General features: G+C 45.2%; 1 protein-coding gene across 1 annotated transcript in view; it reads left to right on the forward strand.

The window, feature by feature from the left end:
• mrs2 (magnesium transporter MRS2) overlaps positions 1-12234 on the forward strand; it is a 36309-nt gene extending 24075 nt beyond the window's left edge. Inside the window, exons 10-11 of the mRNA XM_085988941.1 lie at positions 4690-4803; positions 5995-12234. Coding sequence (XP_085845067.1) covers positions 4690-4803; positions 5995-6066 — 186 coding nt within the window. The 3' untranslated portion in view covers positions 6067-12234. The remainder of the gene's footprint in view (positions 1-4689; positions 4804-5994) is intronic.
• The last annotated feature ends 4968 nt before the right edge of the window (positions 12235-17202 follow it).

The raw sequence follows: 17202 nt of genomic DNA on the forward strand, positions 1-17202 counted from the left end.
CAGCCCTGTCTTCCTCTGTCATGCGCGCACCCACACTCTGTAACAGGAACTGAAATTGAGCCTAATTATACATCTAGCTGGACACTGTCCGATGACTTGCTCTGAACCCATCTATTCTGAGATTGTTGTCTTGTAATCTTTGTGTCATATGTTACTACAGCAGTAGATGGCAATGTGGCACCACATGCACTCCATTCTCTCTAGAATGTGGGTGACGATTATTTTTTATTTGCAGAAGATAAGACACTTTTGCATGGTTATAAACATCACACCTTATCAGAATACTAACAACTGAAACCTAGGCATATTGTCTCCACAACCAGTTCTTCTAGGCCTTGTACAATTCCCCACTTGATGACCCCTTCTCCCAATTATCCCAGACCCTAGGACTACTCTCCCATAACCACACACCCCAAGTGCTGCTCTGTGCTGTTCCTGCAAACCACTTGCTACCAACCTGAAACATCTACTCTACTATCATCCTGTGCATTCTGGTTGCTTTTTTAAAAACAAAAAAGTAGGAGATAAAATTGCCTACATATAATGGCAATAAGCTGGCTGAATTACAGTTGTCATCTAAGAGTGCACATAATGATGGAATTCAAGCCTGAAAATATCAGTAACACTCCCACAATGCTCTGAATAAGTTGAATTTGTTTTATTCGTTCCTGGGATGTGGGCGTCACTGGCAAGGTCAGCATTTATTGCCCATCCCTAATTGCACTCGAAAAGGTGATGGTAAGCTGCCTTCTTGAACCGCTGCAGTCCATGTGGTGAATGTGCTCCCACAGTGCTGTTAGAGAGGAAGTTCCAGGATTTTGACCCAGTGACGATGAAGGAACAGTGAAATATTTCCAAGTCAGGATGGTGTGTGACCTTGGAGGAGAACTTGGCTGTGATGGTGTTCCCATGCGCCTGCTGCCCTTGTTCTTCTAGGTGGTAGAGGTTGCGGGTTTGGGAGGTGCTATCGAAGAGGCCGTGGCGAATTGCTGCAGTGCATCTTGTAGATGGTACACACTGCAGCCATGGTGCGCCGGTGGTGGAGGGAGTGAATGTTTAAGGTGGTAGATGGGGTGCCAAGTTAGCGGGCTATTTTGTCCTGGATGGTGTCAAACCTCTGACCTGCTCTTGTAGCCACAGTAGCTATGTGGCTGGTCTAGTTAAGTTTCTGGTCAATGGTGACCCCCCAGTATGTTGATGTTGGGGGATTTGGCGAGGTTAATACCGTTGAATGTCAAGGGGCGGTGGTTAGACGCTCTCTTGTTGGAGACAGTCATTGCCTGGCACTTGTGTGGTGTGAATGTTACTTGCCATTTATCAGCCCAAGCCTGAATGTCGTCCAGGTCTTTCCGCATGCAGGTATGGACTGCTTCATTATCTGAGGAGTTGCGAATGGAATTGAACACTGTGCAATCATCAGTGAACATCCCCACTTCTGACCTTATGATGGAGGGAAGGTCATTGATGAAGCAGCTGAAAATGGTTGGGCCTAAGACCCTGCCCTGAAGAACTCCTGCTGCGATGTTCTGGAGCTGAAATGATTGGCCTCCAACAACCACAACAATTTTCCTTTGTGCTAGGTATGACTCCAGCCAGTGGAGAGGTTTCCCCCCGATTCCCATTGACTTCAATTTTACTAGGGCTCCTTGATGCCACACTCTGTCAAATGCTGTCTTGATGTCAAGGAGAGTCACTCTCAACTCACCTCTGGAATTCAGCTCTTTTGTCCATATTTGGACCAAGGCTGTAATTCGGTCTGGAGCCAAGTTGTCCTGGCGGAACCCAGACTGAGTATTGGTGAGTAAGTGCTGCTTGATAGCACTGTCAATGACACCTTCTATCACTTTGCTGATGATTGAGAGTAGACTGATGGGGCGGTAATTGGCTGGATTGGATTTGTCCTGTTTTTTGTGGACAGGACATACCTGGGCAGTTTTCCACATTGTTGGGTAGATGCCAGTGTTGTAGCTGTACTGGGACAGCTTGGCTAGAGGCGCGGCTACTTCTGGAGCATAAGTTTTCAGTACGACAGCCAGGATATTGTCGGGGTCCATAGCCTTTGCTGTATCCTGTGTGTTCAGCCGTTTCTTGATATCACGTGGAGTAAATCGAATTGGCTGAAGCCTGGCTTCTGTGATGGTGGGGACCTCAGGAGGAGGCCGATATGGATCATCCACTCAGCACTTCTGGCTGAAGATGGTTGCAAACGCTCCAGCCTTGTCTTTTGCACTCGCGTGCTGGGCTTCGCCATCATTGAGGTTGGGGATGTTCATGGAGCCGCCTCCTCCCATCAGTTGATTAATGGTCCACCACCATTCACCACTGGATGTGGTAGGACTGCAGAGCTTTGATCTGATTCGTTGGTTGTGGGATCGCTTAGCTCTGTCTTAGCTTCCGTTGTTTACCATGCATGTAGTCCTGTGTTGCAGCTTCCGCAGGTTGGCACCTCATTTTTAGGTATGCCTAGTGCTGCTCCTGGCATGCTCTTCTACACTCCTCATTGAAGCAGGGTTGGTCACCTGGCTTGATGTTGATGGCATAGTGAGGGATGTGCTGAGCCATGAGGTTACAGATTGTGGTGGAATACAATTCTGCTGCTGCTGATGGCCCACAGCGCCTCATGGATGCCCAGTTTTAAGCTGCTAGATCTGTTCTGAATCTATCCCATTTAGCACGATGGTAGTGCCACACAACATGATGGAGGGTGTCCTCAGTGTGAAGACGGGACTTCGTCTCCACAATGACTGTGCGGTGGTCACTGCAACAATGCTGTCATGGACAGATGCATCTGCGACAGATAGATTGGTGAGGACGAGGTCAAGTAGGTTTTTCCCCTTGTGTTGGTTCTCTCGCCACCTGCTGCAGGCCCAGTCTGGCAGCTATGTCCTTCAGGACTCGGCCAGCTCAGTCAGTAGTGGTGCTACCGAGCCACTCTTGGTGATGGACATTAAAGTCCCCCACCCAGAGTACGTTCTGTGCCCTTGCAACCCTTACTGCTTCTTCCAAGTGGTGTTCAAAATGGAGGAGTACTGATTCATCAGCTGAGGGAGGGTGGTAGGTGGTAATCAGCAGGAGGTTTCCTTGCCCATGCTTGACCTGATGCCATGAGACTTCATGGGGTCCGGAGTCAATGTTGAGGACTCCCAGGGCCACTCCCTCCTGACTATACCACTCTGCCACCAACCCTGGTGGATTCTGCTGGTGGGACAGGACATACCCAGGGATGGTGATGGAGGAGTCTGCGACATTGACTGAAAGGTATGAGTCTGTGAGTATGACTGCCAGGCTGTTGCTTGACTCGTCTGTGGAACAGATCTCCCAATTTTGGCACAAGTCCCCAGATGTTAGTGAGGAGGACTTTGCAGGGTCGACTGGGCTGGGTGTGCCGTTGTTGTGTCCGATTGCATACATATAGCAATAAGCTGACTGATTTACAATTCTCATCTAAGAGTGCACATAATGATGGAATTCAAGGCTGAAAATATCAGTAACACTCCCGAAATGCTCTGAATAAGTTGAATTGTGACTATTAAAACCAATAAATTAGTGACCTTCATAATTGCATCATTATTACATAGCATAAAACAGCATGTCCTCTGACTCACTGCAAGCAACGACATGAGATCTCTGCTATCTATATATGCTGCTGCATAAAACCTGGACATCTGTAATAAATTCAGTATCACTATGGCCCAGATATTCCGATCGCAGGCCTCCCGCGGGCGGAGGACTGCGATCTGGAAAAATCTGCGCCCTTACCCAAGGGCTCCCGGGACGTGCACAATTCCAATGCTGGGCCTCTCCAAACTGCAGTGCGCAGGGCCCATGTATCCCAGAGGCGCAGGTAGTTTGCAGCGTCCGTGGGATCATGTGGGCCATGAGGAGCCAATCAAAGAAGGGAATCTCCCTTCATACATTTGACAGGAAGACCTGTCAAATATATGAATGGAGATCACCCCCAAAACATAGTAAAACTTCAAATACATTTTTTTTTTAAATCACATTTTTAAAATGACTTGGAAAGTCCAATAAATTAACTATTTTAAACAAAATTTTAAATTTTTGAAATAAAAATTAAAGTTTTTTACGGGGCTAAAAATAAACTTTTTTGAAAAGTATTTTTAAATGATAAATCAATGGATTTTAAAAAAAAAAAAAACTTTTTTCAACTCTTATCCTGATAAAAGCAGGCCTTACGCCTGCTTTTACCAGGCGTAAGAATTGTAAGTGTTTTCTGCGGGCGGAGGGTTTCCAAAAAGAGGAACTATCCGCCCGCAGAAGCCCTTCTCCCGGGCAGCCGGAGGATCTGTCAAGAGCTTTCTTGACGGATCAGAAATGCCGGTTTCCAGCGCATGCGCAGTGCATGCCTGAAACCGGCACTTCCGATGTCCCTACGGGTGAGTACACAGCGCGTACCCACCCGTAGGGATCGGAATATCCGGCCCTATATGTTTATTTACATGCAGTTCAACAATGTTAACCCCGAACAGTAAGATACTAAGGCATTGAATGCTACGAATTAGTAATAGAATAAATACACAAATATCCCCCTCCCCGGTAATGCTCGGTAAAGATTATAACCCTCATCATTTGAAACCTGCAGAACTGATGAACTATTTCATAAAACCTAGTTGTCAATCTGGTCAATTGCCATCAACTTGGAAACAATTTTCTTTCCCTTGTTTTCAGGACCCCAGGCTCTTCTGGCTGATAACTGGAATAATGTTTCTAGGGAGCGGACTAATGTGGCGACGCTTACTATCCTTTCTGGGCCGACACCTCGAGCCTCCAGCACCTCCACTGGTATGTTTCAATTCTGTCTATATATCCTAACAGCACAGAAGGAGGCCATTCATCCCATTGTGCCTGTGCCGGCTCTTTCAAAGAGCAATCCAATTAGTCCCATACCCCTGCTCTTTCCCCATTGCCCTGCAAATTCTTCCTCTTCAATATAGTATTTATCCAATTCCCTTTTGAAAGTCACTATTGAATCTGCTTCCAGCAGCCTTTCAGGCAGTGCATTCTATTCTATTCTAGTTGAGCTGTGTAAAAAATGTTGACTCTACATGGCTTGCTGATCAAAATGCAGCTGCTTGTGTACTGTATTTAAATATTTTTATGAAAGAAATTGCTAGTGAATTATAGCATTTAAATTCACGTGCAGACTTTTGTTGTCAACATGGAAAATAATCTATCTCTGATAACAATCAAGTTGAAAATGGTAACTGTTTACTAAGGTTTTTTTATTATTCATTCTTGTGATGTGGGCGTCGCTGGCAAGGCCGGCGTTTATTGCCCGTCCCTAGCTTCCCTTGAGAAGGTGGTGGTGGGTCGCCTTCTTGAACAGCTGCAGTCCATGTGGTGCAATTAATTTGCTGGGTATTGAAACTGCATTGAGAGTTTTGAGTGATAATCTCATTTGATGAGTTTTAACCAGCCTTCTTTTCATTTAAATCTTTCTGATATGAAGTTTTTTCTTTTGGTAAATTTGTATGATTAGATTCATGGGTGCGAGTGCTATAATACAGAAGATTTGCACTATTTGAGCCTCATGTCAACATTAAGCATTTTCAGGTCATCAGCATCACAGGTTAGATTCAGGGTAAAGGTCCCTTTAGACGTTCCCAAGGATGTGCCTTAACCCAACCTTAGCAGAGTGCACTGTACTGCATCAATGTTGATTTTAACCATTTCCAGTGACTCTTGAGGACTCCATTCTGGACAACTTGGTCCTGAATTCTGAACAGCTTTGTTTTATGGACTAGTACTTTTCCGAACTAGCTTGAGGACTTGTCAAAGGTGTAATAATCCACTGGGCCACACATTCCCCATGGCATGAAGATTTTTAATTCTTTAACTACACTGTAACAATTTAGTTGGTGGCCAGCATAGATTGGCAGCATTGGAAGCAAATGAATGTGAATAAGGTGGATTTAAACCATCTGATTGAGAATTAATCAGCAACCTTCTTTGTCCCATTTTTGGTTGCTCTAGATGCCATCTATCCTGAAAAGATCACAGCTGATTGGCGGAAGAATCGACCTGAGACATGGTTCCAAATCATAAACTTCCAATTCTGCCAGAACGTTCATAACCGTCTGTGGATGCAAAATCTAGTAGCACAGCACTAGAAATATAATTCACGCACAATACTTACAACGCCATCCACAAGCCGCGATTTGATTTATAAAACATAACTTGTGTATTGTGGATAGAACGGCCGATACTCTGAGGGCTGTTACAAATCCACAGTAAGTGCACCATTTCAGTCAGCCTCAGTTACCGTGTTGCATCAAAGTTTAGAAGCCTGTGAAGACTGGAGTCACGAGAGACAGCGAAAGAAAATGAATTTCACAAAGCAATAATAATGCGCTGTCCATATTGAAGCTAGTTACCTAGGAGGTTAATGCTTCTTGTACTCATTATTCCTTGTGTTAAAAGAGACGATGGCCTGTATTTTCCGATCGGAGTCTTCCTGCGTGCGGAGGCCTCCGATCTGGAAAAAATCTGCGCCCTTACCTGAGGGCTGCAGAGGTCCAGCCATTTCCGCTCCTGGGCCTCTCCACTACGGAATGCGCAGGGCCCAGGTATCCCGAGGTGGATGCGGTTTGCAAGCGTCCCTGGGATCACGTGGGCCATGGGGAGCCAATGGGAGATGGGAATCTCCCTTCATACTCTTGACAGCTTAGACCTGTCAAATATATGAATGGAGATCACTCCAAAAACACATCAAAACGTTAAATAATTTTTCTTAAATCACCTTTTTAAAATTAGTTAAAATTACATTAAATTAAATATTTTAAACAAAATGTAATTTTGGAAAAAATTTAAAGTTTTTTACGAGGCTAAAATTATTTAAAAATTATAAATGAGTGGAAACTTTTTTTAAACTTTTTTAAACTCTTATGCTGGTAAAAACAGGCTTTACACCTGCATTTACCAGGCGTAAGATTTTTAAGGGTTTTCAGCGGGCGGCGGTTCTGCAGAAAGTGGAACACGCCACCCGCAGAGGCCCTTCTCCAGGGCAGGCATGAGGATTCTGTACAGATTGGAAATGCCAGTTTTCAGCACATGCGCTTCGCATGTGCTGAAAACCGGCATTTGCGAGGTTCCTACGGGTGTGTACGTAATTAATTGAGATGGGAGACCAGGCAATGTGGTGTTGTTGTTGCATGTGGGAGCTGGTGGACACCATTGAGGTCCAAGGCGACTACATCTGTAGCAAATGTTGGCTGCTCGAGGAACTTCGGCTCAGAGTTGATGAGCTGGAGTCCGAGATTCAGACACTGCGACACATTAGGGAGGGGGAGCGTTACCTGGACACTTAAGTTCCAGGAGGCAGTCACACCCACTAGAGTAATTACTTCCAATTTGGCCCATGGTCAGGGACAGGAGGGTGTGACTGCAAGCGAGGCAGGTATTGGGATCCAGGAGGTAGTGATGGAGGAGCCTCAGCCCTCGGCCTTGTCAAACAGGTAAGAGATTCTTACTCCCTGTGTGGACGAGGGCAGGGACTGCAGGGAGGATGAGCAATCTGACCACAGCACCGTGGTACAGGGAGCCATTCAAGTGGGGGGAGTAAAAAGAAATGTTGTAGTGATAGGGGATAGTATAGTTAGGGGGATAGACACTGTTCTCTGCAGCCGAGAGTGTGAGTCCTGAAGGCTGTGTTGCCTGCCCGGTGCCAGGGTTAAGGACATCTCCTCTGGGCTGGAGAGCAACTTGGAGTGGGAGGGGGAAGATCCAGTTGTCATGGTCTACGTAGGCACCAATGATATAGTTAGGACAAAGAAAGTGGTTCTGCTGAGAGAGCATGAGCAGCTAGGGGCTAAATTAAAAAAACAGAACCACAAAGGTAATAATTTCTGGATTACTACCTGACCCACATGCGAATTTGCATAGGGTAAATAAGATCAGAGAAATGAACGCGTGGCTCAAAGACTGGTGTGGGAGAAATGGGTTTCGATTTCTAGGGCACTGGCACTAGTACTGGGATAAGAGGGAGCTGTTCTGTTTGGACAGGCTTCACTTGAACTATGCTGGGGCTAGAGTCCTGGCGAATCGAATAACTAGGGCTGTAGAGAGGGCTTTAAACTAAATAGTGGGGGGGGGGGGATCCAGGTGAGTGGGAATTTAAAAAGTCAATGAGAAATGAGAAAGCAATAGAGCAGGATAGAGATGGGGGAAATAATAACCAGAGTGTGACAGGAAGGGACAGAATGTTTTTAAAAGTAAGAGTGCAACAGAAAATGGGGCCAAAACAAGGAGAAATGGTAAAAAGACAAATTTTAAAGTTCCATATCTGAATGCATGCAGCATTTGTAACAAGATAGATGAATTGACGGCACAAATGGGTATGATCTGATCGCCATTACAGAGACGTGGTTGCAAGGTGATCAGGGCTGGGAACTGAATATTCCAGGGTATTTAACAATTCGGAAGGATAGACAGAAAAGAAAGGAAGGTGGGGTGACATTGTTGGTAAAGGATGGGATCAGTGCAGTGGTGAGAAGTGATAATTGGCTCAGAAGATCAAGTTGTAGAATCAGTTTGGGTGGAGATAAAAAATAATAAAGGGAAAAAGCCTCTGGTGGGCGTAGTCTACAGGCCCCCGAGCATTAGCAATACTGTTGGACAGAGTATAAATCAACAAATAATGGAGGCCTGTTTATAAAAAAAAAAGGTACGGTAATAATAATGGGTGATTTTAATCTCCATATTGATTGGACAAATCAAATTGGCCATGGTAGCCTTGAGGAGGAGTTCATAGAGTGCATCCGGGATGGTTTCCTAGAACAGTATGTAATGGAACCAATCGGAGCAGGCTATCTTGGATCTGGTACTATGTAATGAGACAGAATTAATAAATGATCTCGTAGTAAAGGATTCTCTAGGAAAGAGTGATCATAGCATGGTTGAATTTCAAATTCAGTTGGAGGGTGAGAAAATTGTATCTCAAACCAGTGTCCTGATCTTAAACAAAGGTAATTACAGTGGCATGAGGGCAGAACTGGCTAAAGTGGACTGGAAAAATAAAGGGTAAGACAGTTGAAATGCAGTGGTGGACATTTAAGGAGATATTTCATAACTCTCAACAAAAATATATTCCATTGAGAAAGAAAGATTTTAAAAGAAGGGAGCACCATCCGTGGCTAACTAAGGAAGTAAAGGATGGTATCAAATTGAAAACGAAAACATACAATGGTGCCAAGATTGGTGGGAAATTTTTTTAAACCAGCAAAGAATGACTAAAAAAATAATAGAGAGAGAACATGAATTGAGAGAGTAAACTGGCAAGAAACATTAAAACAGTAAGAGCTTCTACAGGTATATAAAAAGGAAGAGGGTAGCTAAAGTAAACATTGGTCCCTTAGAGGATGAGACTGGGGAATTAATAATGGGGAACGGAGAAATGACAGAGACTCTGAACAAATATTTTGTACCTGTCTTCACGGTAGAAGACACTAACAACATCCCAATAATGGATAATCAAGGGGCCACAGGGAGGGGGAACTAAAGACAATCACTATCACTAAGGAAATAGTACTTGGTAAAATAATGAGACTAAACGATGACAAGTCCCCTGGACCAGATGGCCTGCATCCCAGGGTCTTAAAAGAAGTGGCTGCAGAGATAGTGGATGCATTGGTTGCAATATACCAAAATTCCCTGGACTCTGGAGAGGTCCCAGCAGATTGGAAAACCGCAAATGTAACACCCCTATTTAAGAAAGGAGGGAGACAGAAAGCAGGAAACTATAGACCAGTTAGCCTAACATCTGTCATTGGGAAAATCCTGGAGTCCTTCATTAAGGAAGCAGTAGCAGGGCATTTGGAAAATCATAATGCAGTCAAGCAGAGTCAGCATGGTTTTATGAAAGGGGAATCATGTTTAACAAACTTGCTGGAGTTCTTTGAGGAGGTAACGAGCAGGGTGGAGAAAGGTGAACCAGTGGATGTGGTGTATTTGGATTTCCAGAAGGCATTCGATAAGGTGCCACATAAAAGGTTACTGCATAAGGTAAGAGCTCACGGAATTGGGGGTAATATATTAGCATGAATAGAGAATTGGCTAGCTAACCGAAAGCAGAGAGTCAGGATAAATGGGTCATTTTCCAATTGGCAAACGGTAACTAGTGGGGTGCCACAGGGATCAGTGCTGGTGCCTCAACTATTTACAATCTACATTAATGACTTAGATGAAGGGACTGAGTATAATGTAGCCAAGTTTGCGGATGATACAAAGATGGGTGGGAAAGCAAGTTGTGCAGAGGACTCAAAGAACCTGCAAAGGGATATAGACAGGCTAAGTGAGTGGGCAAACATTTGGCAGATGGAGTATAATGTGGGAAAGTGCGAGGTTATACAATTTGGCAGGAAAAACAAAAAAGCAAATTATTATTTAAATGGAGAGAGATTACAAAATGCTACAATTCAGAGGGACCTGGGGGTCCTTGTGCATGAAACAAAAAGTTAGTATGCAGGTACAGCAAAAAGGCAAATGGAATGTTGGCCTTTATTTCAAAGGGGTTGGAGTATAAAAGCAGGGAAGTCCTGCTACAACTGTACAGGGTATTGGTGAGACCACACCTTGAGTACTGCATACAGTTTTGGTCTCCTTATTTAAGGAAGGATATACTTGCATTGGAGGCAGTTCAGAGACGATTCACTAGGTTAATTCCAGAGATGAGGGGGTTGACTTATGAGGAAAGGTTGAGCAGGCTGGGTCTATACTCATTGGAATTTAGAAAAATGAGAGGTGATCTTATTGCAACATATAAGATACTGAAGGGGCTCGACAAGGTAGATGCAGAGAGGATGTTTCCCCTCGTGGGGAAATCTAGAATGCGGGGGCACAGCTTCAGAATAAAGGGTCGCCCTTTTAGAACTGAGATGAGGAATTTCTTCTCTGAGGGTCGTAAATCTGTGGAATTCTATGCCCCAGAGAGCTGTGGAGGCTGGGTCATTAAATACATTTAAGGTGGAGATAGACAAATGTTTGCAAGATATGGGAGTGAAGGGTTATGGGGAGCGGGCGGGGAAGTGGCTTTGAGCCCAAGATCAGCCATGATCTTATTGAATGGCAGAGCAGGTTCGAGGGGCCAAGTGGCCTATTCCTGCTCCTATTTCTTATGTTCTTATACTTCCCTCCAGTGTGAAAAACAACCGTTCACCACTACTCTGCTTTCTGTCCCTTAGCCAATTATGTATCCATGCTGCCACTGCCCCTTTAATCCCATGGGCTTTTAATTTGCTAACAAGTCTATTATGTGGCACTTTAACAAACGCCTTTTGAAAGTCTATATACACCAACTGCACGACCCTCATCAACCCTCTGTTACTTCATCAAAGAACTCAATCAAGTTAGTCAAACACAATTTTCCTTTAACAATCCGTGCTGGCTGTCATTAATTAACCCATGTTTTTCCAAGTGACAATTAATTTAATCCCAGATTATTGTCTAAAAGTTTCCCCATCACCGACATTAAGCTGACTGGCCTGTAGTTACCTGGTTTATCCCCCTCCCTTTTTGAATACTGTTGTAACATTTGCAACCCTCCAGTCCTCTGGCACCACTCTAATATCTAAGGAGGATTGGAAGATTGTGGCTAGAGCCTCTGCTATTTCCACCCTTCCCTCGGATGCATCCCATCCAGACCTGGTGACATTTCTACTTTAAGCGCTGCCAACCTTTTAAGTACCTCTTTATCTGTTTTCATCCTATCCAGTTTCTCTACTATTTCTTTTGTGATTAATGCTCAATTCTTATTCTATATATATAAAGCGGCTCTTCTGTCTGTCCTGATGTCTGTCCGTGTTCTATACGTTTGAAAGTTACAGAGCGTACCGACGCTTGCGTCGCCTCAAAAGAAAGCTTGCGATTCCGGACCGGTCATAGGCGTATTTACGTTTCGGCCGGACAAAAATCCCGCCCGCGGTATCCCAAAAACGTTCAGCGTTCCGCTCATTAGCGTCTCATTAGCGACCGTGTGACGTCGAGGTCCACCAATCGGACGGCGGGTTCCTTCCTACAGTTGAGTGTCGAGTGACTCGACGATTGACCAATCCTACGCTTCGGTGACCTGACCGGTCGACCAATCGGTGCGTGTGTGGGCGGGCCTTATCCTTCTGAACCGAGGTCAGTGGCCGCCATCTTGATTTTTCACAATTTTTTCCCCCACACTTTCTGTGTGTTAGGGAACTAAGGTAAATATTTTAATGATGTGTTAGGGAATTAAATAACAATTTAATGGGGGGGGGGAGAGCCTCGGGAAATCGCGGGGGGGGGGGAGAGCCTCGGGAAATCGCGGGGGGCTCGCGCCGCCCGCACTGACCGCGCATGCGCCGCCCACACTGACCGCGCATGCGCCGCCCGCCCGCCCACAGCGGCCGTCCATCAGCCGCGCCATACGAGGGGGACCTCAGCTCCGGACCTCAGGCGCTAGGCAGGGGGAGGGGCCGGAGAGAGGGACAGAGGGGAGTGGGGGAGGGGTGGGCGAGGGGAGGGAGGGAGGGAGACGGGGAGGGGAGGGGAGGGAGGGATAGGACAGGGAGAGGACATGACAGGGAGAGGGGGGGACACACGGGCAGGGAGACCAAGCGCCCCAAAATTGCCCTCGCAACGCGGGGCTCCCCAGCTAGTGTATAATATGTATACACTACGACTTGTAATTGTGACATATACCTGTCTAAGTTTAAACATTTTCTCAAGTCAATTTCTGAACCTTTCTTTATATAATCAAAAGAAAAGAAATCGAAGAGCAAATTGAACTTAAGAGCAACTTGCCAGTTAAAATAGGGGTTTAAAAAAAAAAGTTGAAATTGAGGCTGGTTCCTCTGAGTGAAACTGACCTCCCCAAACCTGGCCTAGTGACTCCGCTGCTGTGGTATTGAAATCCTTCTGGTTTAATGTCACTTTTTGGGAGGAAATAAATATTTGTGCATTTTTAACAATGTTCCGAAGATTCTAACAATGCATCTTTGTTTACTCAATTATTTATCATATACAAACATACAAAAATGACGGGCAGGAAAAGACCAGCTGATCCATCGAGCCTGCCCCAGATTGGCGAGGACCAAGGGATATGCTTTTAAACTATGCAAAAGAGAAAGAGAGCCTTGCATTTATATAGCGCCCTTCACAACCTCAGGATGTCCGAATGTACTTTACAGCCAATGAAATACTTTTTGAAGTGTAGTCACTGTTGTAATGTCGGAAACGCGACTGCCAATTTGCGCACAGCAAGCTCCCACAAACAGCAATGTGATAATGACCGGATAATCTGTTTTTAGTGATGTTGATTGAGGGATCAATAAAAGCAGGAATAGACTGCATGTTAGTGGGTTCTTCTTTTCCCAGAGAGTAGTGAGCCCCTGGAATGTATTGCCAGCTGCTGACTCTCAAGAGGGAGCTGGGCCAGTTCTTGACAGGGCAGAGATCGCATCATATAGAACAGAAGTGGGCAATTATTTGGGCTGAAGGGCCACAGAGAATTGGCTAACTAACAGAAAGCAGAGTCGGGATAAATGGGTCATTTTCTGGTTGGCAAATGGTAACTAGTGGGGTGCCACAAGGATCGGTGCTGGGGCCCCAACTATTTACAATCTACATTAATGACTTGGATGAAGGGATCGAGGGTAATGTAGCCAAGTTTGCGGATGATACAAAGATGGGTGGGAAAGCAAGTTGTGCAGAGGACTCAAAGAACCTGCAAAGGGATATAGACAGGCTAGGTGAGTGGGCAAACATTTGGCAGATGGAGTATAATGTGGGAAAGTGTGAGGTTATCCACTTTGGCAGGAAAAATAAAAAAGCAAACTATTATTTAAATGGAGAGAGATTACAAAATGCTACAGTTCAGAGGGACCTGGGGGTCCTTGTGCATGAAACACAAAAAGTTCACATGCAAGTAATCAAAAAGGCAAATGGAATGTTGGCCTTTATTTCAAGGGGTTTGGAGTATAAAAGCAGGGAAGTCCTGCTACAACTGTACAGGGTATTGGTGAGACCACACCTCAAGTACTGTGTACAGTTTTGGTCTCCTTATTTAAGGAAGGATACACTTGCATTGGAGGCAGTTCAGAGACGATTCACTAGGTTAATTCCAGAGATGAGGGGTTTGACTTATGAGGAAAGGTTGAGCAGGCTGGGCCTATACTCATTGGAATTTAGAAGAATTAGATGTGATCTTATCGAAACATATAAGATACTGAGGGGGCTCGACAGGGTAGATGTAGAGAGGATGTTTCCCCTCATGGGGAAATCTAGAACTCGGGGGCACAGTCTCAGAATAAAGGGTCACCTTTTTAGAACTGAGATGAGGAGGAACTTCTTCTCTGAGGGTCGTAAATTTGTGGAACTCTCTGCCCCCGAAAGCTGTGGAGGCTGGGTCATTAGATACATTTAAAGTGGAGATAGACAAATTTTTGCAAGATAATGGAGTGAAGGGTTATGGGGAGCAGGCGGGGAAGTGTCTTTGAGCCCTAGATCAGCCATGATCTTACTGAATGGTGGAGCAGGCTCGAGGGGGCCAAGTGGCCTATTCCTGCTCCTATTTCTTATGTTCTTGTAACATGTTTTGGTGAGCTGTTTAGGGCCGCACACCAATGTTCCCCCTAAGGTGCGCAGTTGCACACCAGTCGCGAGGTCCCGCGCAGGCCGCTCACCAGCTCCTGCCACTGGAACAGATACTGCGCATGGGTGGCTGCGCAGCAAATTTAAAGGGGCCGTGCAGCAAATTTAAAGGGGCCACGCACGGGGAAGAAAAATTAGAGGGAACATTGCCACGCACACAAAATGAATTGTTAACAACATCTACCATTAAAATTTGTTGTGGCATTTATTGTAAAGAACCCTACATGTCGTTTCCACACTTAATAAAAATAACACTTATTAACATACTAATGAACATGATACAGGTTTACGAGTCACATTGAAAAGTGCATGGTCTTTATGCTAAATGGTCTAAAATTCATTCTTGTAGTGGGAAATGAGATCGATTCTGCTTCCACTGGCAATTATAAACAAGGCATAAGGCACAATCGAGGATAAAATAATTTATACAACGATTAAAAATTGCACATGAAAGTGCTACTTTGATGCTTTTGAAACCTTGATAAAGAATTGGGTGGCTTGGAAAATGATTTAGACCACAAATTGCACCCCAGATCAGCCATCATATTGGGCTCGTTCATTGTCACTATCACTCCTGAGAAAAGCCATAGAGTTTACAGACTTTCACTTGAAAATGGGCACAAGTAATGCACCATTATAATACACATTTCTTCCCCGAGTACTATTTATTACTGGGACTGGCCAATGACATAAATCTCTACAACCCTCTTCCAGTCATGACAAATTTAAATTGTTCATGGTGTGGGGGAAAATGGCTTAAATTAAAAACAGTAAATGCAGTGTACAATGTACCCAGGTCCATTTAGTTATGCCTCCACTATGCTAATTTAATGGGATAATATTAAAATGAGTGAATAATTGTGCAAGAATTAATAACCCCACTAACAATCATTGGTGAGAGCTAAGTGTTAAACTGGTAAATTTGAAACAGGCCAACTCACTCCCACTTCTACCCTCCCAATAGTTTATAAACATAAATTCAGATCGTAGTCAGATACTATCTTAAATACAGGAAATGTAGTTTAAAATTGTTGTGTCAGTACCTTTCTACCTAGACACAATTTAGGACTCAGAACTCAGAGATTCAAACAAGAAGTGCTTTATTGGAAAGAAAGGAAGTTCTGGAAAGTTCCGAACAAAGAGAGCTAAACTTAACCGAGAGAATACCCAACCATTTATCTCCTGTGACAGTCCCACCACAGGTGGGAGGAGAACACACAATAGAACACACAATAAATAACATTTCCTCCCCTCTTAAATGGAAGGTCCACATTATTCCTCAATAGGTAAGTTACTTTCAATACACTCAACTAACCTAAGGTAGAGGTAGACTGCCTCAAACCCTGACTTTACCCTGGGGTTTATTCTGCCCCAGTCTTGTGGGTAAGTCACTAAGCCTACAGATCCAAGCGTCTTGGAGGCCGCCGCTCTCTGACAGGATACCGGCGGTCATCGCTGGCTTCCACAGCAGTAGGCATTGACATAGGCCTGGATGGAGAAGGTGCCTGTGTCAGTTGAAAGTCAGGAGTTTGCACAGGTGGAAGTCTCTGACTTCCTGTGTTGGAGAAGAGCACTGTGGCAAAGGATGCTGGTTTGCGGTATCATTCGGAAACAGTTCAGGCCAACCAGCCGTTGGAGCCTCTGTGGCTGTCTCTGCTCCTAGCAACAGTTGATCTGTGTGTCTTCTCCAGACGACGTCCTCAGCAGTCTCAACCATGTAAGACACAGGGCCCGTCTGCGCGATCACCGTGGCAGGAACCCATTTCGGTCCAGTGTTGTAGTTTCGAGCTAGGACATGCTCACCCGGATGAAACCGTCTCTCCTTGGCTCTTTTCTCTCTCTTTTCAACTTGAGCTTGTTGACGATGGACAAACTGCTCTGCCCTTGGAGGTTTGAGTAAGTCAAAACTTGTCCGCAACAGCCTCTTCATCATGAGCGAAGCGGGGGAAGTTTTGGTTGTGGCATGCGGCTCGTTCCTGTAGGACAACAGGAAGCTGTTCAGACGTTGGTGGATTGAGCCCTGACCTTGCGATGCCTTCAGGGCGTGCTTCAAAGTTTGCACGAACCTTTCTGCCTGGCCGTTAGTAGAGGGATGATAGGGCGCAGACCTGATGTGTTGGACACCATTCACATGCAGGAAGGTTGCAAACTCCTGTGATACAAATTGTGGACCATTGTCACTTACGAGTTGTTCCGGTGAGCCATAACGGCTGAACATCTCACCAAGTTTCTCAATTGTTTTCTCTGCCATGGTAGACCTCATCACAGCGACCTCCGGCCACTTGCTACGAGCGTCCACAACCACCATAAACATCTTCCCTTCGAAAGGACCGGCGAAGTCCACATGTACTCGCTGCCACACTTCTGCAGGCCAATCCCAGGGGTGTAGGGTTGCCAGCTGTGGAACATTCCGGACCCTTTGACATGGGGAACATGTTTTGGCTTTCTCTTCAATATTCCCATCGAGACCTGGCCACCAGAAGTAGCTACTTGCCATTTCCTTCATCCGAACCATCCCACTGTGGCCTGTATGAAGTTGTTGCAGTATAGGTTCCCTCAGAGGTGGCG

Source organism: Somniosus microcephalus, chromosome 5 (genome assembly GCF_052327205.1).
Source record: "Somniosus microcephalus isolate GS21.2 chromosome 5, FLI_Smic_1.0, whole genome shotgun sequence".
Taxonomy (NCBI): Eukaryota; Metazoa; Chordata; class Chondrichthyes; order Squaliformes; family Somniosidae; genus Somniosus; species Somniosus microcephalus.